General features: G+C 44.5%; 1 protein-coding gene across 1 annotated transcript in view; it reads left to right on the top strand.

Moving 5' to 3' along the window:
- Window positions 1–20,206, top strand: part of zgc:154054 (uncharacterized protein LOC777616 homolog) — a 47,612-nt gene extending 27,406 nt beyond the window's left edge. The window contains exons 6-14 of the mRNA XM_036550991.1: window positions 33–108; window positions 2,289–2,403; window positions 6,217–6,347; window positions 17,647–17,754; window positions 18,067–18,260; window positions 18,508–18,586; window positions 19,115–19,190; window positions 19,495–19,607; window positions 20,189–20,206. Coding sequence (XP_036406884.1) covers window positions 33–108; window positions 2,289–2,403; window positions 6,217–6,347; window positions 17,647–17,754; window positions 18,067–18,260; window positions 18,508–18,586; window positions 19,115–19,190; window positions 19,495–19,607; window positions 20,189–20,206 — 910 coding nt within the window. The remainder of the gene's footprint in view (window positions 1–32; window positions 109–2,288; window positions 2,404–6,216; window positions 6,348–17,646; window positions 17,755–18,066; window positions 18,261–18,507; window positions 18,587–19,114; window positions 19,191–19,494; window positions 19,608–20,188) is intronic.
- Window positions 20,207–27,209: the final 7,003 nt, after the last annotated feature.

Here is a 27,209-nt window from a genome sequence, read left to right as displayed (position 1 = left end):
GGAATCAACTAAACCATTATTGTTCCATCCAGGTGGCGAACAAAACAGAATTTGGACTACAGTTTTCTGATGCTCTACTCTCAGCAGAAAGGCTCCTATTATGTGCAGGTAAGGACAGGCACCTGCTACTCTTCGCACCATACGGGCCTGTGCGTCCATGTGATTGGTCAGAATGAGCAAAGCGATAGCATGGATCTGGGAGGTCAGCCATCTGAGAAGAAGCTAATGTCTTCTGAGGCTGCTTTCCTATTGGCACTAGTGCATCCCTTCAGAGGGTCTGTGGGCCTGCGGTGCTGGCAGTGCATGCAGAGCCTGGGCCTGCTTTGTGAGTTCTGAAAAGCAGGCCTCAGGAGCAGGTCCCTGGGGCAGCAGCTGTTCTGGTTTTTCAGGGAGTGGATGAGGGTGATAATGTGTAATGGGAAAGTGGGATGTAATCCTATTCCCCCTCTGAGGACCTGTCCCTCAGGCCGCATCACTTATTCTAAGCGCGTCACAGAATCATGGCAGAGTCTCCGCTCCCAGCTCCACTGGCCTGTTACAGTGACAGATGCTCTCACAGTGACATTCAGGAGAGGTTTGTGTGCCCACCCTAATGCCATCACCTCTGCCACCCTAATACCCCCATCTGTGCCTCCCTAATGCCCTCAACTCTGCCACCATAATACCCCCATCTGTGCCTCCCTAATATTCCCATCTCTGATACATTATTACCCTCATCTCTCAATTTTTATTTCAAAATTGGCCATGACAACTATTTATAATCACCATTTTAAAGACAATATAGAGGTTAAGTGCCTTTAGTCTCTCTTCTTAACTTGCATGTTTGATGCCTGGAACCTGTCTTGTTGACATTTTCTGTACTTTTTGTAGAGCTTCCATGTCCTTCTTATAGCTTCTTGCCCAGATGTGGACACAGTACTCTGCATGTGTGAGAAAGGCATTGTGTAAAATCAGTATAACCTCCTTTTTATTTGTAATCAATACTGTTTGCTATGTATACCAGTCCTCTATTTCTATTTCTTCTGCACAATTTTTATATCCCAATCCATGTCAGCTATTACACACATGGAGGGCACCTGAGTGGCTCAGACAGGAGAAACTAGGGTTGTGCCAGCCTCACAATAGTGTCATCAGTTATAGTTGGATTGAAAAGCTAGAAACATGTACATTCATTTCTGGCTGTAATTGCCAAGTTCCATTTGTCATTTGTATGCTGATTGAGTATATGATGAATTAATTTGTTATATGATGGTTTGCCTGACTGTAATTCACTGATCAGAGAACAATTGTCTGAATTTGTTTTGTGGTCAAGTTCAGCTGTCATTTTTATTATACTTTTTAATGATATGACAGCTGGAGACATAAGTGTCTCAATTTTAAAAATCAGGTTAAAACAAGGTTAGCTAGCTAAGTGAAATGAGTTTGCCTCACCACAGTGTGGGCCAACACTCTATCAGTTAATTCCTTGCCACCGCTCTGTGGGCAGGCAGGAAATTACAGCTTGTTAGAAGGAAATTACAGAAAATAACACAAACTTACATTGTACTACATAATCAGGTGAGTTACAAGTCATCCCCAAAGCTATAAACACAAAAGGAAATAACATGGTATTCAGAGTACAGAAGAATTAAATTTAAATGTATAGTTGACAAGGACTTTTTGCTTGATGAACAGCTTGTCACTGAAATGTGTTTGTGCGTACACAGAGTAGAATGATACACAGGGACAGATCAGAGATATGTAGGCCCACTCCAATCACAGTGTTCATGTATTGATTGAGAGTAGTAACACAGATCTACAAATGACTTGTTGGATTAAGTTTTCCATTATTTGTGGAATGCTCAGCCTTTTTTCTGTCAACAGACAAATATCTGTTTGATGGTCATAGTCAGAAATTTGTATGAAGTTGTACCAATGTTCCTATTTTCTGATTAGTTGGCATGTCATTTGTAAAAGTGCATGTTGCAAGTGCAGGCTCAGCCCTATGGCCTGGGTTCAACTGGACATGCCAGAACATATTGACTTCATTCTGCAAAGGATAGGGGTGGATAGGTCAGCAAGGGTCCCCTTGTCACTCCTCTCTTGACTCCATGGGACTCGTGTGTGTGCCTGTGAGTTACACAGCTAGAGTCAGGAGGATGTGCCTCCTGGTGCATTTTGGGACTTGCAGTGTGGAAAATAGTAAAAGGTAGGCATGTGTTTGTATTGGAGGATTGCAAAGACTATTATTTTACTTTCTTATAAATGTCAAACAAATACACACAAATGTTTTCCCTTTTTATTTTCAGTTGGAAGATGACATTGTGGCGAAACCTGGCTATTCACAAACCATGAAGACATTTGTAAGTCAGCAGTCCTCAGAGGAATGGTTGATTTTAGAGTTTTCTCAGCTTGGATTTATTGGTAAGTGCCAGTTCTGTGACTCTTTTAATCACAAGTATTGTGATGATATGTCTGCCATACTTGGCCATGCAGAAATTCAGATGGCTAAAGATTAATTGTATTCCTGTTTGTCTTAGGTACAGAATGCTGCACTAACACCACTCTGTATGACTTCCATATTAAAAGCTGCTTAACGCTTGTGCGCCCTGTGATATATTATGTTTGGGTTGTAGATTTAAACAGCAATCATAACTTTGACCATTTTGCATTTTACAGCTAAATTCTATGCATTATAATTTCACTGTAGGGGAGGCTGGTCAGAGGAAGATGGGTGAAGGATGAAGAAGAAAGGTCAATACATGGAATTAACTGACATTACACATGGGTTAAAGATCTCCGGCCCCACGCTGGAAATCTGGCGTGCAGATTTTAGATCAGGCAATGAATTATAACTAACGTATACGACCTCTGACATGAGGGCTGGAGACGGGAACGCAGTTTTATTAAAAACAATCACTGACGTGTTTTTTCGGATGAGTTTTAATCGATGGTAGCCTGTTTAGGCGACGTACTGGCACGAGAGCACTGTTATTATCCAATCGGCAACTAGTTTCAACTTTCTGTGAAACAGTGCCAGGAAGTATTTATGGGGACTATATCAGTTGATTACTGCACAACAGGATAGCATGCATTGAAATGGAATGATCACGGAAGTGAAACTTGTGAAGGTTGGCGCAGACACAAGCACAATAGAACTCGAGGTGAAAAAATGGCGATAGGCTTGGTTAGATGAAATCGGTAATGGGGGACAAATGTTCGGCTTTTGTTGTCACAAATTAAATGAGTACGGGACCTGCTTTGCACCGTGTGTTCGAAAAAATACAGTATGGGACAAGCGGCAAAAGTTATTGTCTCGGCATGATACAGATTCCTCACACAAAGCAGCTGTTTGGGCTATTCATTATATGTCAACGTTGCCAAGAGCTGTGGTCACTGGTCGCTGCTGTCGTTTCATCCATCCAAGTCTGCATTTATAACGGAACATGACCTGTCTTTCAGGATTGCGCCAGCGCTATTTGACCTGTGCAAAACGTCACAGGACAGAACTGGCCTTTCCAAACTAAGCTTGTCAGATACACAATCCAGCTACCTATCCACTCACGGCATTGCCTGTCACATTAGGCAATGTTTCGCGCAAGCTGTCAAAACAGATGTTTTCACTGAAAGTTGACGAGTCCAAAAACCGTAACATGGACAGATAATGGATGATGGATGGATGGATAATGGATGATGAACAGATGATGATTTGGACAAAGTTGTAACACAGCATCTTGGTACTCAACCAACAATTAAAGTTGCACTTTTCATTTTTAATAGCATTTAAGAGAAAAATGAAGCACTTTTAATTTGAGCACAGTGATACAAAATTGTATTAATATATATACGTGTGTCCTATTTTGTTACTCTGCCCCCCCCCCCCCCCCCAAAAAAAAAAACGACATTTCAGGCTCAGAAAATGTTGTTGCTTTAAGGCTTGCATTATAATCGGTAATTTCCTATCAGTAAAATAATGCAAATGTGAGTATGAAAAATAAATTGAACAATTATACGGATCTTTGATCAGTAATAAAACAACAACTAGACAGTGCCTTCTGTTGACAGGGAGAATGTTTTCCCTTGTCCATTGTATTTCAGTGGTGCTCTCTTACGAGACTCTAATGATTTAAAGGCATTTGAAAAGATGACCAGAGGAGAATGTTCTCCCTAATGGAGAGCACTATTTGGTGGCTGCTTTTTTGACTGAGCTTGGGGACTGGTAGGCAGGGCTCATCATAGATCGCTTCTTAAGGACAGAAAGCAAGTGGTGACCATTGTGCTATTTTACACTTGGGGGCAAATAAATCTTGCAAGTTAAGGTGAGTTTTGGTTGTAACATTTGTAACTGACAGCTAATAATAATAACAAGAAGAAGAGGAAAAACAATCAGAATCAGAATCTTTACTTAGGGTGGTATTATTGTTCATATTTGATAAGTGTTTTGTTTATGTTTTTTCAAACTTTAGCCAGCTATAGCCCTGTTACTCAGATTTTGCTAACTAAGTTGAAATAGGCATAGGAGCTTGCTTGACAGTACAGCTTTCCGAGAATGGCTAACGGTAAAATTTCTGAAACAATGGTAACTGATTTTTCGAGAAGCCAGTTAGTTTCTTTGATTTCGGGGTAGTCTGGTTAATTTCAGTTAAACAACCAATTAGTACGTAGACCAATATGTGCCACATTAGCAAGGTTAGCTGCCTACCTACTCTATATTCTACAATGGTCACGCCAACCATAAATGACTAAATAGTGCGGAGTGCACTGTGTTGGATTACTGCTCCAGCTATTAGCACTCTTTATATAGGCGCCTTAGCCATATTGATGCAATGGCTTCAGATGATTAACTTGCATTATGTCTGAGGCCTCAAGCCTTCTTCAATCTAACTGCAAGTGTATCTTGTTTCTTTACTCATACAGTGTCATAATCCCTAATAATACTATCCTAATGTTTTATGCATAGTCCTTGATTTGCTAGTGTCCTGTCAGTCACAAACACACAACTCTTGGCAAGGTGGGGGAAAGGCTGGAAAGGGGAAAATGCACTCATTGTCATTGGTGTCTGCTTTGTAGGCATGGTGTACGAGGTAAATAGCTGCTGAAATTATCTACAAAACAATCAGTAAGAATTGCTGAGACTTGCTAAAATGTATGACTGGAAGTTAATTGCAAAGCATATTGTGGTTAGATTGAATGGCAGTGACACCATCAGTATGGCGTGTTAGTGTCTTTCAGGGTTTGGCAATGGAATATTTTGAGGAGAACACCCCTAGTGACAAGAGCTCTCAGATAACAGGGAAAAAGTAACTTAACACCTGGAAACAAACCAATGGTTCTCTTTATTTAAGTAACGGCGACTTTCTGAAACGAGACACCTGGAAACAAACCAATGGTTCTCTCTATTTAAATAATGGGCAGCCTTCTGAAACCCAGATCACTGTATCAACGATTGCCACAAAAGAACTCTTTGGGTCTTCAATTTAAGAAGCATTAGACACAGAACAATATATATGTGGCATCTGAAGATAACTCAGAACTGTTGCACACACGGATGGGTGGTAGTGCTTTCTCACAAGACTCTGCACTCTGCTGCAGTCCTGGCAGACAGGTCTCACATTACCCCGTCTGACCTGCTCTGCTGTATCAAGTGAGATGAACACAACTTTAATCTGACAATGGTCTTCAACCTGTTTTTCATGATTAGCGAGCCCATGGTATTAGGAAGGATCTTCCATCAGCAGCTCATGACTTTTATTTATTTGGGCACAATATGGCAGCATGATCTTTATGCATTTCATATTAAGTCAATCATTCAATCATTCATTTTGACAAAGACATGTGGGGTCATTACATAACAGTTTTTAACATTTTTTTCAGTCAAACTATAATGATTACATGTGAAGACGACATACCCAAATGGGCAAATGGGTGCTCTTTATTTAAATCAGCATGGAATGTAATTGTTCTAAGAATAAAAAGATGATTAATGCATATTATAAGTGTATTCTGCCTCCTCTGCTAGCAGTTTATGGACTGCATCTAGGGTTAAAATGTAAGAGCACTACCTCAATATAAGAATGATGTGTCAATCTAAGAGTACTACCGCAATATAAGAGCAATGTCTCAATCTAAGAGCACTATATCAATGTAAGAACATTGTCTCAATCTAAGAGTGCTACCTCAATATAAGAGCATTGTCTCAATCTGAGAGTGTTGGTATAGGCTTTTCTGTCTTTACAGGTAAAATGTTCCGGATGTCAGATCTGCCAATGCTTGTGGAGTTCTTCCTGATGTTTTACAAAGACAAGCCAATTGACTGGCTCTTGGACCATATCCTGTGGGTGAAAGTCTGCCATCCAGAGAAAGATGCAGTACGTTTGTTCCTGTGTTTGAGGGGTCAGGTGCCGTAGGGGCAGCGGGGTGTGATAGTGCACAGCAGGAAGGGGCAACATTGAGGTTCGTGTGGAAAAGGGGAGCACTTCACTGCTGTTTGTGAGACAGATGAAAAAGGTAAAGGAAGTCACAGACACTCCCTTGACACGTGATACCACAACAGTTGCTGCTGACAATGGTTGTGTGTTCACACTTAGCAGTGCAACAAGCGATGCTGAGATGGTGATACTGTTATAGAGCAGCCTGTTAACATGCTGACTGACAATAGCTATTATTATTTTTTTATTAATAATTATTGCAGCTGCACTGTTTTATTCTTCACAAAACAGATGCAGCATACAACTGTGGCCTCCATGAGGTGTTCCTCACGAGCCTCACCCTCGTATTGCTAGTTAATCAGACTACGCCACTCCCAATAATTAGGGTGGGAGACCCTATAAGCATGTATTATGAAAGAAACTTCCCGCTAGGCACGGGTTCAACAGGTGTGTGTGTATATAGAAAAAAATCTAGCTAAATATAAATCACAACCATGCCAATAAAACACTGGGTTACAGTGCACTTGCAGGTCATTACAAGGCAGTTTTACCACAACTAACCCAATATTTCTTTACCAGGGAAACTAAGAGACCAGACAAAACTCAATGCAATACAGGATTTGTTACCACAGAGGGAGGTCTAAGTGTAACACTGGCTCTCTAAATGCTGTGGGAGGTCAGCGATACCATTAAATAATACCTATCACTCCAAGGTATAACAAGACATTGCATGTTTTAGAGAAAACCCATGTGTCACCAAGCCCACACTTGCAACTGGACCACACTCAGCCAGTTACTCACATTTTCAATATGTTCAACTCACAGCAATCCTAATTAGAGGTCTCTCAAACTCTCTTAGCAACTTAGCAACGAGGCCAGTGTTAATACTTTGTCCTTCCCTCCTTTAAACAACCACTGCCCAGAGAAGCATAGAACAGGTACTATAATTGCACATATCTCAACATACAGATAAACAAATAAAGGGGTAATTGCACACTGCCCTGAAGATCACCAAACCGATATCATAATTGCACAGATCCCGGTATACAGATAAAACACTAAAGGAATGATTGCACACTGCCCTGAAGGTCACCAGACCGATACCGTGATTGCACATTGCCCAATAAGCAGTTGCACAGGTATTACTTTATGCACTCAGTGGAGTTCCTATACCAGGGGTCTGCAACCTTCAACATCAAAAGAGCCATTTTGGCCCCTTTCCCACCAAATAAAATTCACGTGGAGCCACAAAACCTATTTGACCCCTAAAATGAAGATAACACGGCATATAAAGTTTTATATCCAGTTATGCTATATATAAAAGAACTATAGTTTGTTGCATTTATGAAATTATAGAACTACAAAAAGAAAAGGATTGACATTTTATTGCTGTTTGTGTCAAAGGAAAACACTGACACGTGTAGGGTTACTTTCAAACAAAATACATAATGCAGGGCTGTTTGAGTCCTTCCCTTATTTGTGGAAAATAAATACCCTAAAATAAAGAGCAGCCCGCTTTAAAAATGATAAAACATATGGCAGCAGTGTATTAGAACATAAAAATCGGCCAGTTTATGTTTAATTATGACTGATATTCATTTCAGTGTGCCGTCGTCCTCTTTTTTCTTTTCTCAGTCACGTACGGCAATCAACCGTTGAGCCTGAACATAAAACACAACTACATCAGTTCAGGGTCCAATATAGAAATATATATTTGCAAAATAATAGCATATTAAATAATAGCTTTCTCACCTGTTTAATGTGATTTCTGTTCCTGAAAATCACTGCAGAGCTTATCTATATCAGGGCTGTAAGACGTGACTTTGATCTTCACCCAGGATTGCAAGCTGTCATCCATGAGGTGCGAACAATGTTTGCTTTTTATGTAGTTCATGCTGGAAAAAAGCTGCTCACATGAGTATGTGGATCCAAAGATCGACAGGACTCCAAATGCATACTTTTTCATGTTCATATAAGTGTCGGGAATGGCATTCCATGTTTCAAACACAAGTTTGTCGGGTTTTGGGAGGTTTTCACTATCACTCCATTTGTGATTCTGAGCAAGAATGGCCTTCCGATGGGCAACATCTTCAAGATCAGCTGTCAGGCTTTTGAACTTAGACACCCATATGTGTTTATCAGCTATGTTGGCCAGTTCAATTTCAAGATCAGGTTGACTTACGCCCGTAAATGCAGCCATGTTCAACAGGGATGGATCGATGTTCAAGGGAGTGACAGGGAAGGATAATGTGTTCTTTTCCTCTCTGAACTCACAGAATCTTTCCCCAAATGCAGTTTGCATTGCAATGATTGCACGGTGTAAATAGTCATAATTTATCTGACTGTGTGCTTCTCTGAAATCTCTCAAAGAGGGGAAGTGAGATAGTGTACCTCTATGTACATCACTGTCAAACACTGTCATCTTGTGCTCAAATGCCAAAACCTCCTCCAGCATCTGCGGGGCTGTGTTTCCTTTTCCCTGAAGACCTTTGTTCAGCGTGTTAAGGTGGGCAGTCATATCTACCATGAAGTGCAGCTTTTCCAGCCAATCTGGCTGTTCCAGTTTGGGATAGGTGAGTCCTTTACTTTCCAGAAAAGTTTACATGTGTTCCAGACATGCAGCAAACCGTTTCAGCACCTCTCCCCTGGATAGCCACCGGACTTTGTTATGCAGCAGGAGAATGAATATTTGCTTTCGACTTCTTCTAATAATGAACAGAACTGTCTGTGGTTTAACCCTTTTGCCATTATTTTGTTCACTATCTGAATGACAAGGTTCATCACCTCTGTGCATTCTGGAGGAAATGTTTGAGCGCACAGTGCTTCTTGATGCAGAATACAGTGAAACATCAGCAGCTTTCGTTCCAGTGACTTCTGAAGTAAAGTCACAAACCCCTTCTGTCCTCCTGTCATACTCGATGCCCCATCAGTAGCCACTGACACCATGTGGGTAGTGTTTATTTCTTTGGCTTTTAAGCAATTCACCACAGCCTCACAAATGTCCTCCCCCTGTGTTTGGCCTTTTAGCAGTATCAGCTCAATGATTTCTTCCTGTGGCCCAGCAGAGTTCACATATTTGCATAACAGCGCTATTTACTCAATATCGTTTACATCTTTTGACACATCACAGGCGATTGAGTACGCTGGAGCCGAATTAATGTCCTTAATTTGTTGACTAGTGATGTTTGCTGCCATCTTTATGATTCTGTCCTTGACAGTTTTTGCAGAGAGAGGCATATCTCTAATTTTCTGAACAATTTCACATTTGTTTTTGAAGTCCGAGAATAGATGCTCTGATATTTTAATGAATGATTCTTTGATATATTCTCCGTCTGTGAACGGCTTTCCACGCCTGACTATGTCCTGAGCAGGCACAAAACTAGCAACAGTAGTTGAGTTTGTAGACTTGATGCACTTCTTGAAAGTATGTTTGCTCTGCTCAGCTTTCTTCTGCAGTTGCGAAATTGCTCTTTTTGTTCATCTCCAGCTTTGTACTTTCCAGCAAATGCTGTGTGTTTGTTCTGGAAATGTCTTTCTACATTCGATTTTTTGTTGTTTGCTAATTTCTCGCCACATATCAAGCATACAGGTAAGCCAGCAATCATCAGCAGTGAAGGCAAATGAATCTGTCCACGAAGCAATAAACATTCTATTTTCTTCCAAGACTTTTCTGTTTTTGGTTTTATCCATAGGTAGCTTACCGGGGGTCGAAAAATCTAAATTATTCACCTGGCATGCAGTGACCTGTGACGCATGTAGGATATGATGCATATTTTGATCGACAAAATATTAAAACACTTTTTATTTTAATGTAACAAATCACTTCTGTCTGGAAAATAAGAGGTATTCCAATGAAAAAATAAAATAAAATACAATAAAATAAAATAGCCATTATTTATTCCCTTCATTTTTTTCAAAGCTACAGGGAGCCACTGCAGAGGGATGAAAGAGCCGCATGCGGCTCTGGAGCCACGGTTTGCCAACCCCTGTCTTATACTTAAAAAGAGAGAGAGAGAGAGAGAAGCTACCCCTCACTTCTAACAGCAGCTGCAGTTAAAATGACACTTAGCATGTGGCACACATGGAATTACACAAGACATATCTAAAACCCCAGGGAAAAACAGTGGCTGCGCTACTATCCGCAGATTCCTTAAAAAGAAGAAAAATAGCTTTTAGTTTTTATTCACCCAACAGCTATTCAGCTTCACTTACGTTTGCTCCGCTATTAGCAGTGTTCCTACCTTGTCGCCCTCTGCTATCCTGTCAGGACTGCGGCTCCCTAGCCGGGTTTGTTTTTGTTTTTGTTGTTTACCCTGTCCATGTGCTTTTGTTTTTCCCTGTGTTCCAGCCCTGCCCTGCTCTCCACCCTGTCTCCGCCCACCTGGTCATCTGACTGGCTCCACCCGCCTACCTGCACACCTGAACCCCATCTTGTCATCTGCCTTGCCCTATATATTCCTTGTTTGTTTCTTGTCTCATCGCGAGTTCGTCTCAGTTCGTCTGTGTCGCTACAAGCCGTTTGTTCCTGTTCTGCCTGCCTGCCTGCCTGCTTGCTGTTTATCTGAAGTCTTGCCCGTTTTCTTGACTACGTTTTTGGATCCGATTTTTGGTATTGTTAGCCGTGTTTCTCTGGTTTTCCGACTTCGCCTGTTTTGACTACGTTTTCTGGATTCCCCGTTTTGGCTTTATTAAACATCGCTTTGTGCACCCCATTCCGCTGTCTGCGCTTGAGTCCCTGCCTGAGCCCTGACAGTACGAACTCGCCAGTATGGACTCAGCGGACAGTGACCAGCTGCGATCGGTGCTGGACCGACAGGGAGCTCTCCTCGGCCGACATCAGAACCAGCTCGAGTCGGTTGGCAAGACCCTGGAGAGCTTTGCGGTTAGCCTGCACAACCTCTCCGCTCAACTGCAGCAGCTCCAGCTCGCACAAGACGCCCCAGCAGATTCCCCTGCACCTCCTCCACAGCCTCTTGCCCTCCTGCCTGGACGGGAGCCCCGTCTGCCGCCTCCTGAGCCGTATGCCGGTGAGCCTGGAACCTGCCGCTCCTTTTTGTCCCAGTGTTCGTTGGTGTTCGAGCTCCAGCCGTCGACCTTCCCCACTGATCGGGCAAGGATCGCCTACATTATCACCCTGTTGACCGGACGTGCCAGGGAGTGGGGAACGGCAATTTGGGATGCTCGCTCACCTGTGTGTTCCTCCTACGCCACCTTCTGTGTGGAGATGAGGCGGGTGTTCGACCGTTCCAAACACGGTCGTGAGGCTGCTCGGGAGATGTTACAGATCTGTCAGAGAGGGGACTCGGTCTCCGATTACGCCATAGACTTTCGGACCCTCGCTGCGACCTGTAGCTGGAATCAGGAAGCTCTGTACAACACGTTCCTCCATGGATTGTCTGAGGAGATCAACGACGAGCTTGTCACCCGGGAGCTGCCTGCTGATTTCGATGCCTTAGTTGACCTCGCCATCCGTGTAGACCACCGCCTGTCCGCACGTCGAAGGGAGCGAGCAGAGTCCCGGAGATCAGCGGAGGAGTTCCGGACAACCCCTGCGCCCTCAGCAGCAACACCCTCAGTCCCTGCTGCCCAAGGTCTGTCAACAGAACCGATTTCGATCGACCGCACGCACCTGTCTCCAGCTGAGCGCCAGAGACGGATCCGGACCCGATCCTGCCTGTACTATGGCAACCCCGGGCACTTCGTCACCAACTGCCTGATTAAGAGCCAGCGCTCACCCGTAGTCGGGGAGATACAGGTGAGCGTAACCCCTCTGTCTGACTCCCCGGTTACTCGCCCACTGTTGTCTGCCTCTCTCCTTGTGAACGGTCAACCTCAGGTGGTAGCAGTTCTTATCGACTCCGGAGCAGACGGCAACTTCATTGATGCTGACCTTGTCCAGCAGCTCGGGTTGCCTCAGGTCCCGCTCCAGACTCCCCTTGAAGCCGTTGCCATCACCGGGAGGCCCCTTGGCAGGATCACCCACATCACTTCCCCGCTGAGTCTACTGCTGTCCGGCAACCACCGTGAGGACATCGTACTTCATATCATTGATACGCCGCAAGCACCGCTGGTACTGGGACACCCCTGGCTCTGCAAGCACAACCCCTGGATAAACTGGGTTGAGAATAAGGTGCTGGAGTGGAGCTCCTTCTGCGCATCTCACTGCCTCAAAGATGCCCCAGTTCCTGTTTCTTCTGTTCCCTTCACTGCAGAGGAGTTCCCCGACCTGTCTGGGGTGCCCCCCGAGTACCTGGATCTGAAGGGGGTGTTTAGCAAATCCCGCGCCACCTCCTTGCCTCCTCACAGACCCTATGACTGCACCATCGATCTCTTGCCCAGCACCACTCCACCCCGGGGCCGCCTGTATTCCCTGTCGCCACCGGAGACGGAGGCCATGAATAAGTATATCCGGGAGTCCCTGGCTGCCGGCATTATTCGCCCTTCGTCCTCTCCAGCGGGAGCGGGTTTCTTCTTCGTGGGAAAGAAGGACGGCTCGCTCCGGCCCTGCATTGACTATCGAGGGCTAAACAGCATCACGGTGAAGAACTGTTACCCCCTTCCTCTGATGTCCGTTGCATTCGATTCCCTGCAGGGAGCGAGGATTTTCACGAAGCTCGACCTCCGCAATGCCTACCACCTGGTCCGCATCAGAGAGGGGGATGAATGGAAGACCGCATTCAACACTCCGACGGGGCACTACGAATATCTGGTCATGCCCTTCGGTCTAACTAATGCCCCATCTGTCTTTCAGGCCCTGGTTAACGATGTTCTTCGGGACATGCTTGGGCGGTTCATGTTTGTTTACTTGGACGACATTCTAATCCTCTCCCGGTCGCCTGCCGAACACTCACGCCATGTCCGCCAAGTCCTGCAGAGACTATTGGAGAACCACCTGTTCGTTAAGGCCGAGAAGTGTGAGTTTCACCGGAACTCTGTTTCTTTCTTGGGGTGTGTCGTCTCTGAGGAAGGGGTCCTGATGGACCATCGCAAGGTTCAGGCAGTTGAGGAGTGGCCACCGCCGACCTCCCGTCGTGAGCTCCAGAAGTTCCTGGGGTTTGCAAATTTTTATCGGCGGTTCATTCGCAATTACAGCTCCGTCGCCGCTCCTCTCACCTCCCTGACTTCACCCGCCAGACGCTTCTCCTGGACTCCGGATGTTGCTGAAGCATTCCAGGAGCTCAAGAAGCGTTTCACCACTGCGCCTGTGCTCATCCAGCCTGATCCTGCCCGACAATTCGTGGTGGAGGTGGACGCCTCTGAGTTGGGAGTGGGGGCTGTACTCTCTCAGGTGTCGGCGCAGGATAACAAGCTTCATCCCTGCGCCTTCTTTTCCCATCGGCTCTCCGCGTCCGAGCGCAACTATGACATCGGCGATCGAGAGCTGCTGGCGGTCAAGCTGGCGTTGGAGGAGTGGAGGCACTGGCTGGAGGGCGCTAGTACCCCGTTTCTGGTGTGGACGGATCATAAGAACCTGGAGTATCTCCGTACTGCTAAGCGTCTTAACCCCCGTCAGGCTCGCTGGTCTCTGTTCTTTGCCAGGTTTGACTTCGTCCTTTCCTACCGCCCAGGTTCTAAGAACGGCAAGCCTGATGCTCTCTCTCGCCAGTCCTCTTCACCTGAGGAGCCACCTGAACCCAGCACCATATTGCCTGCTCGTTGCTTGCTAGCCGCGGCAACATGGGAAATCGAGTCCCTGGTGCGCTCAGCCCAGCGGGGTGAGGCCGGTCCCAGTGCATGTCCTGATAACCGCCTGTTTGTTCCCGAGTCTGTTCGTTCGCAGGTTCTGCAGTGGGGACACTCCTCCAGGCTGGCCTGTCACCCAGGGGTCAGACGCACCGCTGCCCTTATCGCGCAACGCTTCTGGTGGCCGACTATGGAGGAGGATGTACGCAGCTTTGTCTCCGCCTGCTCGGTCAGTGCCCAGAACAAGCCCTCCAATCACCCTCCTGCAGGATTTCTGCGTCCGCTGCCGGTGCCCAAGAGACCCTGGTCCCACATCGCCTTGGACTTCGTCACTGGTCTGCCCCCATCAGACGGTAACACCGTCATACTCACGGTTGTTGATCGATTCTCTAAGTCCGTGCACTTCGTAGCATTGCCAAAGCTGCCCACAGCCAAAGAGACTGCCGAGCTCATGATCACCCATGTGTTCAGGCTGCACGGGCTGCCAAGTGATGTGGTGTCAGACCGGGGGTCCCAGTTCACTTCGCACTTTTGGAGGGCGTTCTGTAAACTGTTAGGGGCATCTGTGAGTCTGTCCTCAGGCTTCCACCCACAGACCAACGGCCAGACCGAGCGGGCTAACCAGCAATTGGAGACGGTGTTGCGTTGCCTGGCCTCGCAAGACCCCAGCTCCTGGAGTCGGCTGCTGTCCTGGGTGGAATACTCCATCAACTCCCTGCCATCTTCTTCCACCGGCATGTCCCCTTTCCAGTGCTGCCTTGGCTATCAGCCCCCCCTGTTCCCGGCTCAGGAGGAAGAGGTTGGCGTGTCTTCAGCGGAGGCATTCGTTAGCCGATGTCGGCGGACCTGGAAGCGCGCCCGGACCGCGCTTCTGCGTGCTACTGCCCGAATCAAGCGGGCAGCTGATCGGCATCGGTCCAAGGCTCCCCGCTACGTCCAGGGGCAGTGGGTATGGCTTTCCACACAAGACCTTCCTCTCCGAGTGGAGTCTCGCAAGCTGGCTCCGCGTTTTATCGGTCCCTTCCCCATCGCCAAGATCATCAGCCCCGCCGCAGTCCGGCTCAAACTGCCGCTCTCTCTCCGCCGCATCCACCCAACCTTCCACGTCTCCAGGGTCAAGCCTGTCGTCCGCAGCCCTCTTTGCCCGGCTCCGCGGGCTCCTCCACCTCCCCGCCTGATCGATGGATCCGAGGCGTACACGGTACGTCGCCTGCTGGGAGTTCGGCGTCGGGACCGCGGACTGCAATACCTGGTGGACTGGGAGGGTTACGGCCCAGAGGAACGGTGCTGGGTCCCGGCCCGTGACATCCTCGACCCTTCCCTCATCGCGGACTTCCGTCGGCGTCATCCTGGACTGCCTGCTGGGACGCCTGGTGGCGTCCGTAGGGGGGGGGGGGGGGGGGATACTGTCAGGACTGCGGCTCCCTAGCCGGGTTTGTTTTTGTTTTTGTTGTTTACCCTGTCCATGTGCTTTTGTTTTTCCCTGTGTTCCAGCCCTGCCCTGCTCTCCGCCCTGTCTCCGCCCACCTGGTCATCTGACTGGCTCCACCCGCCTACCTGCACACCTGAACCCCATCTTGTCATCTGCCTTGCCCTATATATTCCTTGTTTGTTTCTTGTCTCATCGCGAGTTCGTCTCAGTTCGTCTGTGTCGCTACAAGCCGTTTGTTCCTGTTCTGCCTGCCTGCCTGCTTGCTGTTTATCTGAAGTCTTGCCCGTTTTCTTGACTACGTTTTTGGATCCGATTTTTGGTATTGTTAGCCGTGTTTCTCTGGTTTTCCGACTTCGCCTGTTTTGACTACGTTTTCTGGATTCCCCGTTTTGGCTTTATTAAACATCGCTTTGTGCACCCCATTCCGCTGTCTGCGCTTGAGTCCCTGCCTGAGCCCTGACATATCCACTATCATAGGTGGAAGACCTAGCGCTACACAGGTCCCAGGCACTTGCTGCAGGTGTATACTAGATTGTTTAGCAATTACTGTTGCTGAAACAGATCAGTATCCAGACCCAGACGGATTCCACCAATGATATCTAAGAGATAAGACCAGCTTACATATACAGCTAAAATCAATGTTGTTTGTGGATGTTTCAGTGTAAGCGGAATTATATGTAGACTTGAAATACATGCCAAAATGTTCCCACTTACTTTTGTATTTTGGTCAATGCCTCCCAGTAGATAAAAACGCTTTCCTGGCCTTGTGTTAGCAACCTATAAAAAGAAAACTTCTGATTTTAGCGTTATACTAAAACATCTATTCCATTTACCAACAAGCGACTAGCATCAGTATTGAAACTAAAGTTTTTAAACCTACCGCGCAACAATTTGTCAGCCACCAAACGATACTTGGCAAACTGTCATCCTGTACTAGATTCTCGCACTGGGTTATCAAGGCAACCGTACGCACCACGCAAAGCTTCTACTTTGGGTCCTAAAGTCCCACCTGCTACACAACAAACACGTACAACCAAGGGGCTGTACACTTATGACTCAGAGAGACCGGCAGCAGTGTGGAGCCTTTTCACTACCTCTATTAGTAGGTCTCAATCACTCATTGACAAAAATTAGCATTGAGCTATGGATCTTGCACATGGTCTTTGGAACACACGTGAGTGCAGTTGAAGCAGATAATTCATGCACAGGCAGCAGTGTAGTATAGTGGAAAGGAGCTGGGCTCTTAGCCAAAAGGTTGGGGGTTTGATGATCTGCAGGGGCACTGCTGTTGTACCCTTGGGCAGGGCAGGTATCCTAGAATTGTCTCAGTAAATATCCAGCTGTATAGATGGATAATGTAAAAATTATAAACTATGTAAGTCACTCTGGATAAGAGTGTCTGCTAAATAACAACAATGTAATGTAATGTAACGTGTAAAGCTGCATTGCGTAAGAAATATAGGCCATGCTTGGACCTGAAAGACTATTGGCTAGAGCTTCATGTGGATGACAGTGTAACTCCAATTGCACAGTCCACTCCAATCGCAGAGTGCCGCTTACTGTGGGGAAGCAGGCCAGGCCAGATTGAAGCAGTCAGAGGATTTGGGGTAGGCTCACCATTGAGAAGGTAGATGGGATTCTCCCACGGGTCTCATCACTAACTGTGGGGCACATGAAAGATGGTGGCATCAGGATTTGCCTCGACATGTGCAGAGTCAACTAAGATGTAGTGCAGACTGGTGATGAGATGCCAAATTTTCCATAAACATAAAATGTACAGAATATAAGAAAAGATCAAAAAAATTTAGAATAAGAAAATACACAAATCTCTGACTTTTCATTGTAATGCATTATTTCCGCATAATGTTTTATATAGTATAAGTGTACTGCATTAATAATTAGCATAATATCTTTATTGATTTCTACTACCACTTTAAACTGACATGTCATTTTAGATGTGTGAGAAGAGTTGGGGGTAGGTTAAAAGTACTACCACTGTACAGTGGGTCATACTACAATACATATTGCATTTATTCACTGCTCTCTTCCAAAATGAAGCATCTACAGGGGGAGTAGCTGATGTGAGAATGATGATGATGAACACAGTCTAATTTCCCTACACAGAAACACTGCAGCAGACAGAAAGACAATCTGAAGCGGCGCTACAAACCCTCACTCTTTCAGCACGTGGGGCTCCATTCTTCACTGCGGGGAAAAATACAGAATCTGAAAGTGAGTTCAGTCCTTTCCCTTCTCTCATCTACAATGAAGATTTTAAGGAATACGAGAAAAAGCATAACAAATGTTTGAATTGTTGGTCATTCAGTTTGGAACATTTTTCTATTGCTTGATTAAATCTGTAACATTTTCTGTTGGGTAAACATGAGACACACAAACATTCAAATTCACTGATGCGGACACATAGTCTTTCTTTGATGCAAACATTCACAAGCACACAAAGGCACATGCTCACATGCTTAACTACTGTCAGTGAGGAGGGCTGACAGTTATTGAATTTTCCTGGGGCTGGCCTTTGTTTTCCAGGACAAGGACTTTGGGACCCAGACCCTCTACAAGGGACACTCCAACCCCCCAGCAGTTCTCACCAGCAGCCTGTCGGCCTATCAGAGCCACACACTCATGCGGGCCTATCAGGGAGAGGACTTCTTCTGGGCACTGACGCCGTCAGCTGGGGACTTCATCCAGATCAGCTTCCTTCAGGAACAGACAGTGAAGGGGTGAGTGAGTGACCTGGCCCTAATGTTTCATTAACTTCACTTAACACTCTCTCATGCCACACACTCCACTGATTACACAGCTGCCATTGCTATATCTTCCCATGGGTGGTGCTGCCGAGCTAAAAATGCTGAAATGTCCCTTGCTCTGCACTTCTTGCTCAAGTACCCCACATTTGTAGAACAGTTGCATATTGGAAGAATGTTTTTGAGTGCCCATAAGGTTCTAGTGTGCACCTGCTGTTGCTAGGTACCTCTTCAGGAGTGGAAACATTGAGACGAATGGAGACAAGTTTTACAACACCACCGTGGAAGTACTTCCCACCAACGTGCGTGGCAAGGACTCACCATTCAAGTGTTACCCAGAATGCCAAACAGCACCAAATCACAGTGGCACCACATGACACACCTGCGTCTGGTCTACAACAAAATTACTGTTGCAAAGCACAAACCCAGCTGTGACAAGTGGCTCTGAAATGTGTTTTTAAAGTGGTAGTTCATAGCTATCATAACTACCATAACTACATCTCAGAGTTATATTTTAAATTGGTAGATATTATACATGTCTCAAAAATGTATTTTAAAGTGATATTTATTGTACAGATCTCAGAATCATTTAGATGTCAGACAGGATATGCGTGGAGTGAGAACATCGCATCAGATTTGTAGTGAAGCGATATTAAGTCATTTCTTATTGAAATAGTTATTTGAATTTCATTTTACTTGCAATGGCAGGTGTGAAAGTGTTGATAACCTAACAGCTAATTATAAAACCTGGAATAACCCTGTCCTCCTAGGGTTCTAGTAAACCCCATTTGCTGTGTTGTGAAAGTTAATTTTTTATGTCTGTTTTCTAGAGTTCATTCCTGGACAGCATGGAAAGTGGAAAGATCCCAAAATATAAGCAATCCAAGGATGGCTTTATCGTAATAGGTATTTTTATCGCATTGACAAAATTTATGTTTGTACATTTTCTGTCTGTGACTTAAGATAAGTGAATATGACTCACACATCGCATACAGCCTGTGCGCATATCCTGACAGAAGGCAGCTCCAGATTGTGACTTTTTCATTTGGGCAGCAGTGGTTGGTCTGCTGGAGCCGTATTTATCGATACAGAATTGGCTGCTAAGCAGGCACAATAGGCTGAATAGGCTGTTGAGTTTCATATTATGGGTTTAGTGTAAAGAAATAAATTTAAAAGTTTAAATGAGCCCCTCTCCCTTGCTGGGGATCAGGTGCCTTTGCCAATGGGGTGGCAGAGGGCGCTGTAGAACCGGAGTTGCAGAAGATCTCGGCCATTCGGCTTGTGGTTAATGCCGACTCCGATGTCTGGGCGCTGCTGAGCGAGGTGAGAGTGTGCAAACTGGCCTTCTTCATTGCAGAACACGAGCTGTGCAGGATAACATCATGGTCTTTCCACACGAGGGTGTTGCTGACACAGAGGAGGTCTGCTGCATCTCTGGAGACTGTGTGGTGGTGGCGGAGTCAGCAGTGCAGCTTTTCACCCGAGAGTTCTCCTGCATAGTGACAAAGTCCTGATTAAAGATGATCCAGCAATCCTCCCAATGTAAAGTTCTGAAGACAGTAATGTTGTGCCGCACCTATGGAAGCAGATTAAAATAGCTTCAGTAAATATTTGGCTGTAGTAATGGGTAAAACATAGCTTTTGCTGTTGTCTGTATCAGAACTGTAATGCCATCTTTCAATGTGAAGTTTCACTGTAAGATCATACTGCATCAAACACCTGCTGCAACAACTCACAGACAGTCTTGATGATTTAGTAAGGATTCCCTTGCTTAAATAACCAGATGAAATGGAAAATTAATTATATTCCAGTCTGCCTTATTCTGTGATAGCACACTCATCACTTGGTGCTATGCTGATGTGATATAATGAAGGCTGTTTACTGACTAGTGGTTTCTGTGACAGATTTTTATCAAGGTTTGATGATGGAACAAGAGAAAAGAGGCTTCCCAGAACTACCTTGGCAGTGATAGTCCAGAAGGAGGAGCTAGAACGAGGACGCCATCTCTTGGGCACTTGCTGTATTCAAGCCTATGAAGGACCGCGTCCTGGACCTTTTAAATCTTATTTTGTAGATCAACATGAATGTTTACTTATGTTTTATACATTTACACAAGTAACTTTGTAAAAGATAACTGTAAAACACTGTACCTTGAAGCACTAAGGTAGTTGAGTAAAGGTAATGGAAATTTAAGTTGGAGTGTAAAATGTGTATGCATGCTTGTTTGTGATCATATCACACCAGGTTTTAGATGCAATACCTTTGGCTCAGTGGGTCATACAGTGCCCTCTATATTTATGTCTAATTAAATTAAATGTGACATAACAGTAAAATGAAGGATTTAATCTTCTTTTCTTACATTTAACTGTAATGCTTTAATCTTAATAACACTCCAGAGTGCAAGTTTATATTTTTCTGAAGTAATAAGTGAAGTATTGAGTTGTATTGTAAAACCATGAGGGTCAAGTTTACTCACACATTTAACTATTTTCAGTAAAATCCAGCAAAAACAAATCTACAACAACATTTTGCTTTTTGGAAGTTCCGTGGAAGTTTCTGGAATTATACAGAGGCACTGGATGGCTTCCTATTTCCCTAGGGTAGAAAATGAGGTAACACACAGAAGGACACACAGAGCCATGACCAAATATGGAGGGCACTGTTGCTCAGAAATAAGAATGTAACAAAAGAGTATGAAGATCAGTCTGAACTATTCATTTTCGAAGTGGGGAGTCCCATGGTGTTAAGAGTATTTAAATGGGGGATTTTGAGAGTTGGCAGCTTACAAGTGTAAATAATGAAAAGGATTTACAATGAAAGTAAAAAAGTAAATAGACTGCTCAAATGACAAGTGGCAGGAATACCCATAAGAATAATTAAAAATACATCTTAATAATGTGAGATGGTGTCTCAAATAAAGACCAATTAGTATTGGGTGGCTTGGTGTGACTGGGTTGGATGGTGCAGTAGAGTAATATATTCAACAGCTTTTGAGAGAGATGAGTACAGCATTGTTGGATATAGAAATATAGTATAGCAGGGACATTTCTAGCTATTGAAAAGATAAGAGGCTAAGTCAAGTTTGCCTGGGGCTTGTCTTTTTTTTGATGGGAGATTGGCATTGGTAGGTTGGGGAGGTTATATCTGACTTCATAATAAATAAATATGATCACACCTTCGGACGCTGCAAGTCAAGTTCCGCTTGGTTACACAGCTTGTCTGTTGTTTTGCTATAAACACCTCCGAAAATATTCAGGCCTAGGCTTAAAATATTCGGGGCTATAGCTCCAAATGATTGGACCTAACAACGCCACTGTAGTATAGTATTGTATGGTAATAGGGGGGACATAGTAACCAGGGACGTGCGGTCAGAGGAGGCAGAGCCTCACCTGTCATACTCCAATGAAAATAGCTGTTTCGAAAAGTAAAAAATAAATATTATGATTTTTCCGCTGATCTGTGTTATAAATGTCATTCCTGTATGATTCCAATCAGTGTTCAAATTAGCCTGCAGCTCCCGGGGGGGGGGGGGGGGGGGGGGGGGGGGGGGGGGGGGGGGGCACCTTATGTATGGCACTCAGTACACAATACTCTGTAACCTCACAACAATTACGCAGGCAACAATACAGTCTAGGTATACATTGCCATGAGCACTGCCACATCATAGATGAACCTCTGCCACGCACCATAATAACACACAGGTATCATGAATTATTACTAAATTCACCCAGATGCATAAATGGAGAGATGATATCGCGTCAGAGCAAATACTGTACACGAGGCAACAATTACCCACAGCAATAGGCCATAAACGTCTCACTGTCAGCCTATTGACCAAAAATGCTACACACCAAAACCACAAATGATAAGAAAATCCAACCAAATGCATAGAAAAATTACTATCACTATTAGTGCTGAATATAAAGGAAACAATGTGTTGACATGACAGCCAGAAAAGCAGGCTGAAGAAAGGATCTGCCTGAAACGTCCGTGCGGCATAAAAAAAGTTACAAGTCAAGTTGTGCACACCTCTTACTTCATTTCATTCATTTTCACTATTAGTGCTGTGCATCAAAATTATTAAGCACAGAAATAATAGACATTCACTGACTGTCGCCTACCACAGAAAAATACATAGTAGCATTGATTATCACAAAATTCGCATGCCTTGTGTAAACACGACAGTTTCTTAAGAGGCCTTAATAACAGAGAGAGGAAGTAAAAAAAATGTCAAAACAAAAGCAAACTGACTTAACCATGTTTGGTTTTACCAAATGTATAAAGTACAACGAAGAAGTTGAAGACGAAGCAGAGTGGGTGATGCAGGTTAGCAACCAATTAGCTAGCATGACTGAAACTGGAGGGACAGCCAGCAAACTATTAATATATTTCTTCGTTGTGCTTTACACGGAGAGGACAGAAACTGCAGCAGAAGCCAAGTCTTCATGTGGGTTTATGCCTGCTGCATCCCTGTGTTTCTTCACCTCAGCCCAAAATACCATGGTGTTTGTTGTTTCCTCCCATTTCTGAAGGTGAATGGACCTCCACTGATTAATAATTTTGTCAATTGTGTCCCGGCAATATCCTAGAAGGCTTGTAAGTTTTATCATGTCTTCCAGGCTCTTGTTGTGCTTTAGTGTCTCCTCCACATTGAACAAAGACATGTGCTGCAATATCTCCACATTATCTGGGAGCCTTGCTCTTAGTTCATTTGCTAAGGAGATGGTGTAGCTCACACATCTCCTTCGCACACAATCCTCCTCCTCAGGAAGGAGGTTCAGCTGTGCTGCCTTGGACTCAAATGTATAGCCAAGGTATGGCTTGGGAGAGATGTGTCCTTCTATTGGCTCTTTGAGCACGTCAACTTTTGCCAAATGACTCTGCTGCAGACAGACTTTATAAGCCACATTAAACAGTCAAGCAGCTTGAGCGGATCTGTCTCTTCCCCCTCAAAAGCCTTAACAGCAGACTGCACCTCACTAATTATAGATTTTAAAAAAATGAGGTACAGGAGATTCTGTGGGTCTCTGTACATGGAATGTAGAACATCTGCCATGTAGCAGTGTTCATTTGCCATGGTGAGACTGAAATGCAATTTTAACTCCTCCCACTGATCCAGGTTTCTGGACACGGCAGGCTCTATGGCACAGACCTTAGTTATCAGTAAAGGCTTCTCCCCACAGTTTATTGTTTCATAGACAGCCTTGTATGCCTCTCTACGCTTGAAGCGGTGAATTTCTCTAACAAGAAATTCCACATTACGTGGAAATGTGTTTTTGGAGGCAGAGCTCACAGCTAACTGTAGTGAGTGACACACACAGCGGATGAGGACATTTTAAGTCACTCTCCTCCCTCAGAATTTTGTGCACACCATTGTACACTCCTGTCATCACAAATGCATTATCTGTGCCAATGCCAAACCAGGTTCTCCCTCTTGAGGCCACACTTCCCAAGAAAGGCTAGAACTGCCCTGGCTATTGATCTAGCATCCCCTCCCTCCAGCTCAAGAAGGCCTAGGTAAGTGGCCACCACATCTCCTTTGTCATCACTAAAATACTGAATTACGATCCCAAGGTACTTTGAGACACTTACATCTGTGCTTTCATCAAGAAGGAGGCTGTATTTGCTGTCACTAATGTCAGCCATCAATCTTTTAAGAAAATACGGTGCCAACACACCATTGATCATTTAAGTACACTTTGTACGGTGTAGCCGAAAATGTCTGGCTGTACTAGAATCCAGAAAAGCAGCCTTGCATGCCTCACTAATGTGGTCACACGAGAGAATGGAACAATGCTCTGCAATCGCCATTGCCATTGTTGCCTCTGCCTGTTTCAATGTGTCAATGTTTTTTGTAGAAAATGGCAATGTAGATTGCTTTGCTTGGTTATATGGCTTGGACTTTTCAGTGTGCTTCTGAGTTGACACGTGCTTCTTAATGTCAGACAACTTGGCACAGAAGTCTGTCTTGCAGTAAAGACAGTAAGCCCTTGTGTCATTGCCCACATAGGGCTTCAGCCATCCCTTGAATTCAGGGATTAACTCCCATTCTTTTCTGTACTTTTGGGAGTATATTTTAGTGTGACATGTTTTTTTTTTTTTTTGAATGTGTGTGTAATGTCCAAGGCTGTGTGTATTCGTATTTATATTTGTATTATGTGTACATAAGTTTAATAAAGTTTAAAGTTTATTATGATGTGTTTGAATGAAGTACAATGTACAGACTTGTCTAAACAAATGATCTGAATTCAGAGCGTTCAGAAACGGGAATGAACTAAACCCCCGTGGGTGATAAGACGGTGATAACTGTCAAAACTGTTTAGATTTAAACAAAGAAGGAGCAAACAATACGGATTGGCAACACTGTTTGCACATGCGCAGGTCATTTACGTGTATGTCAGCCGCCGTGCGGACTGAACGTGCTGCTCCGCCTGTCTCCCACTCATCATGCACCTTTTCCACCAAGGCGGTTCAGAGTCGGTGCCTAATCTCAAACCAGTCCTTCGCGTTTCGACAGCCAAAGAACCGGCTCTCTGCCTGGAAAACTGGTTCGAGAGCGGCACCAGCACTTTGCTGGTCGAGAACCAAGAACCGCTTACGTCAGGGGCTGGGGGTGGTATTATCGTGGCCAACAAGCTGTTTAGCGAGCGACTAATTTCTCGCAACAATGTTATTGATGGCTATCTAGCTAGCTGTTGGTCAGCTAACATTACCCAAGCAAGCATAGCTTCTAATTTCTCACATCAACGTTATTGATGGCTAGCTAGCTAGCTAGCTGTTGGTCAGCTAACATTACCAAAGCAAGCTTGCTTGGGTAATGTTAGCTGACCAACAACTAGCTAGCCAGCTACCGTAGCCTTGGTAACAGTTACTTTGTTTTAAAGCACTGGGGTGTATTCCAGAAAGGAGGTTCGATAAACCCTGACCTATGGGTTAACAAACCCCGAGATAGGAAACTCTGAGTTTACGGTTCCAATACAGCTGTTCTAGGTTAGTGCAATTAACTGTGAGCAGGTCTACCTCGAGTTACGCGCATGCCCGACAACTATAAAAACCGTCATCAATAGAGCTCCGATTCATTGATTCACCATGGCAACGGGCGAACGTAAGCGTTCATCGTATTTCATGCCACTGGAACTAGAGATACTCCCAAAAGCTTACGGCGACTACGAACACATTTTCAGAAAAAAAGGTAACACAGCAGCTTCTGCAAAGGCAAGACAGGCAGCATGGGAGTCCATTGCTGCCCGAGTCAATGCGTACGTAACTTTGATAGTGTAGATTGCTAAGCTTTTTCTCGTCTCTTAATAGCGTATGATCCTATTAAATAATTAGGCCCTTCGAATAGGCTGGTGAATACCGTTGTTAAATGCTATTTCGGTTATTTGACCCTTATAAAATAGCAAGTGGCTTTGCATGAACTAGACCAACCTGCATGACTTTTCTTTTTGAAACTTGCAAAAGTGTCTTCACAGTATATCAATCAAACTGGCCCTTACAAAAATAACTGCAGTTATGAGACTGAAAAACATTTTTTCATGTAATAAATATATTGCATTTCCTGCATATTAACTGCAAATAATCCTTCAAATACTGCAGTTTCAATGCAGTTTTGATACTCAGAAAACTGCAGTTTCACAGTACTGCAGTAGGGCAGTTATTTCTGTCTACGGAAAATATCTATAGCTGCAGTTCCACTGGCTTGAAGTGCACAAGGCAACAACTAAAAATGAAATATAAAAACATCATGCAAACAGGTAAGGCATATAACTTTGGTTTGAATCGTGTGTGTGTATATAGTGTGAAATTTAGGCTATGTATGTAGAGCTAAGTGTCGGTTTTAACATATAGGCCTAAGTGTTCCTTGAGATAGTAGGTAACTTTTTTATTTTGCTTCTTTCCAGCTAACAGAAAGACGGCGGAGGCCCGCAAAACGGGTGGAGGACCACCACCACCACCTCTGACTGAGGCCGAGCAACTGGCTCTGAGCCAAAACATGGTGCGACCAATGGTCGAAGGCATCCCAGGAGGGAGCTCTTCTGAGCCCAGTGCCCCCTACGACATAAGTGGCTACATAAAATGTCAGTGTATATGTGTTAGAAGACTGTGTGCAGTATGTGTAGGTGTGATGGGTGCACAAATACATCCATGGCTTTTTTCTTTTTTCACTATTGTCTTTATAGTTGTATATGGTGTCATCCACCTTCAAGAGCCTCCAGGAACCCCAACAGAAGCCCCTGCAGTTGTAAGCAATCTGAATTCCAGACATTTGGCTAAATGTACTCCCAATTGTACTGCTAACAGCTTGTTGTCTACAGCATGGTGATGATGACTGTAGTGATGATGACCATGGTGCTGGTTGTGGTTATCTTGATGTGGACACTGCCAGAGCTGTCACGGTAGAGCCTTCTGCAAGGCCTACAGAGGTATACATCAACCTAATTTATTTTGCATAACTGAGGATTTGATGGGTTGAAATGTATAGAAGTGATGTGACGAAGGTGAGTGAATTTTAAAGAGCTATTTGTATTAAATTCTTTTTATCAGAGCATGCCAGGACCAGCCATCAACGAGCACAGCACATATGAACACTGTGAGATGTTAATTATGTTCCTGGTTCCAGTTATGCAAGTACAATGGAACTGTAAACTTAATACTATCCCTGTTTCTCTGCAGTTACCTGTAAAGGACTTGTATAAAGTGCACGTTTTGAAGCGGATAGAAAAAACAGAAATTGAAAAGACATCTGTTAAAGCTTATTAAAAAGACAGATTTGGAAATTCAGCTACTAGAGGTGGGTGTATGGTCATGGTTAAATTGTGTAAAATGATGGAACAATATGTAATAAATGTTCCATTTCTGTTTTAGGAAATAAAGAACAGATGATGGCTAATTTTCTTGTCTTTATTTCTGACCAGGGGTGAT

Source organism: Megalops cyprinoides, chromosome 18 (assembly GCF_013368585.1).
Source record: "Megalops cyprinoides isolate fMegCyp1 chromosome 18, fMegCyp1.pri, whole genome shotgun sequence".
Lineage (NCBI taxonomy): Eukaryota > Metazoa > Chordata > Actinopteri > Elopiformes > Megalopidae > Megalops > Megalops cyprinoides.
Note: the sequence above shows the minus strand (reverse complement) of the source record. Positions and strands in the feature narration are given on the sequence as shown.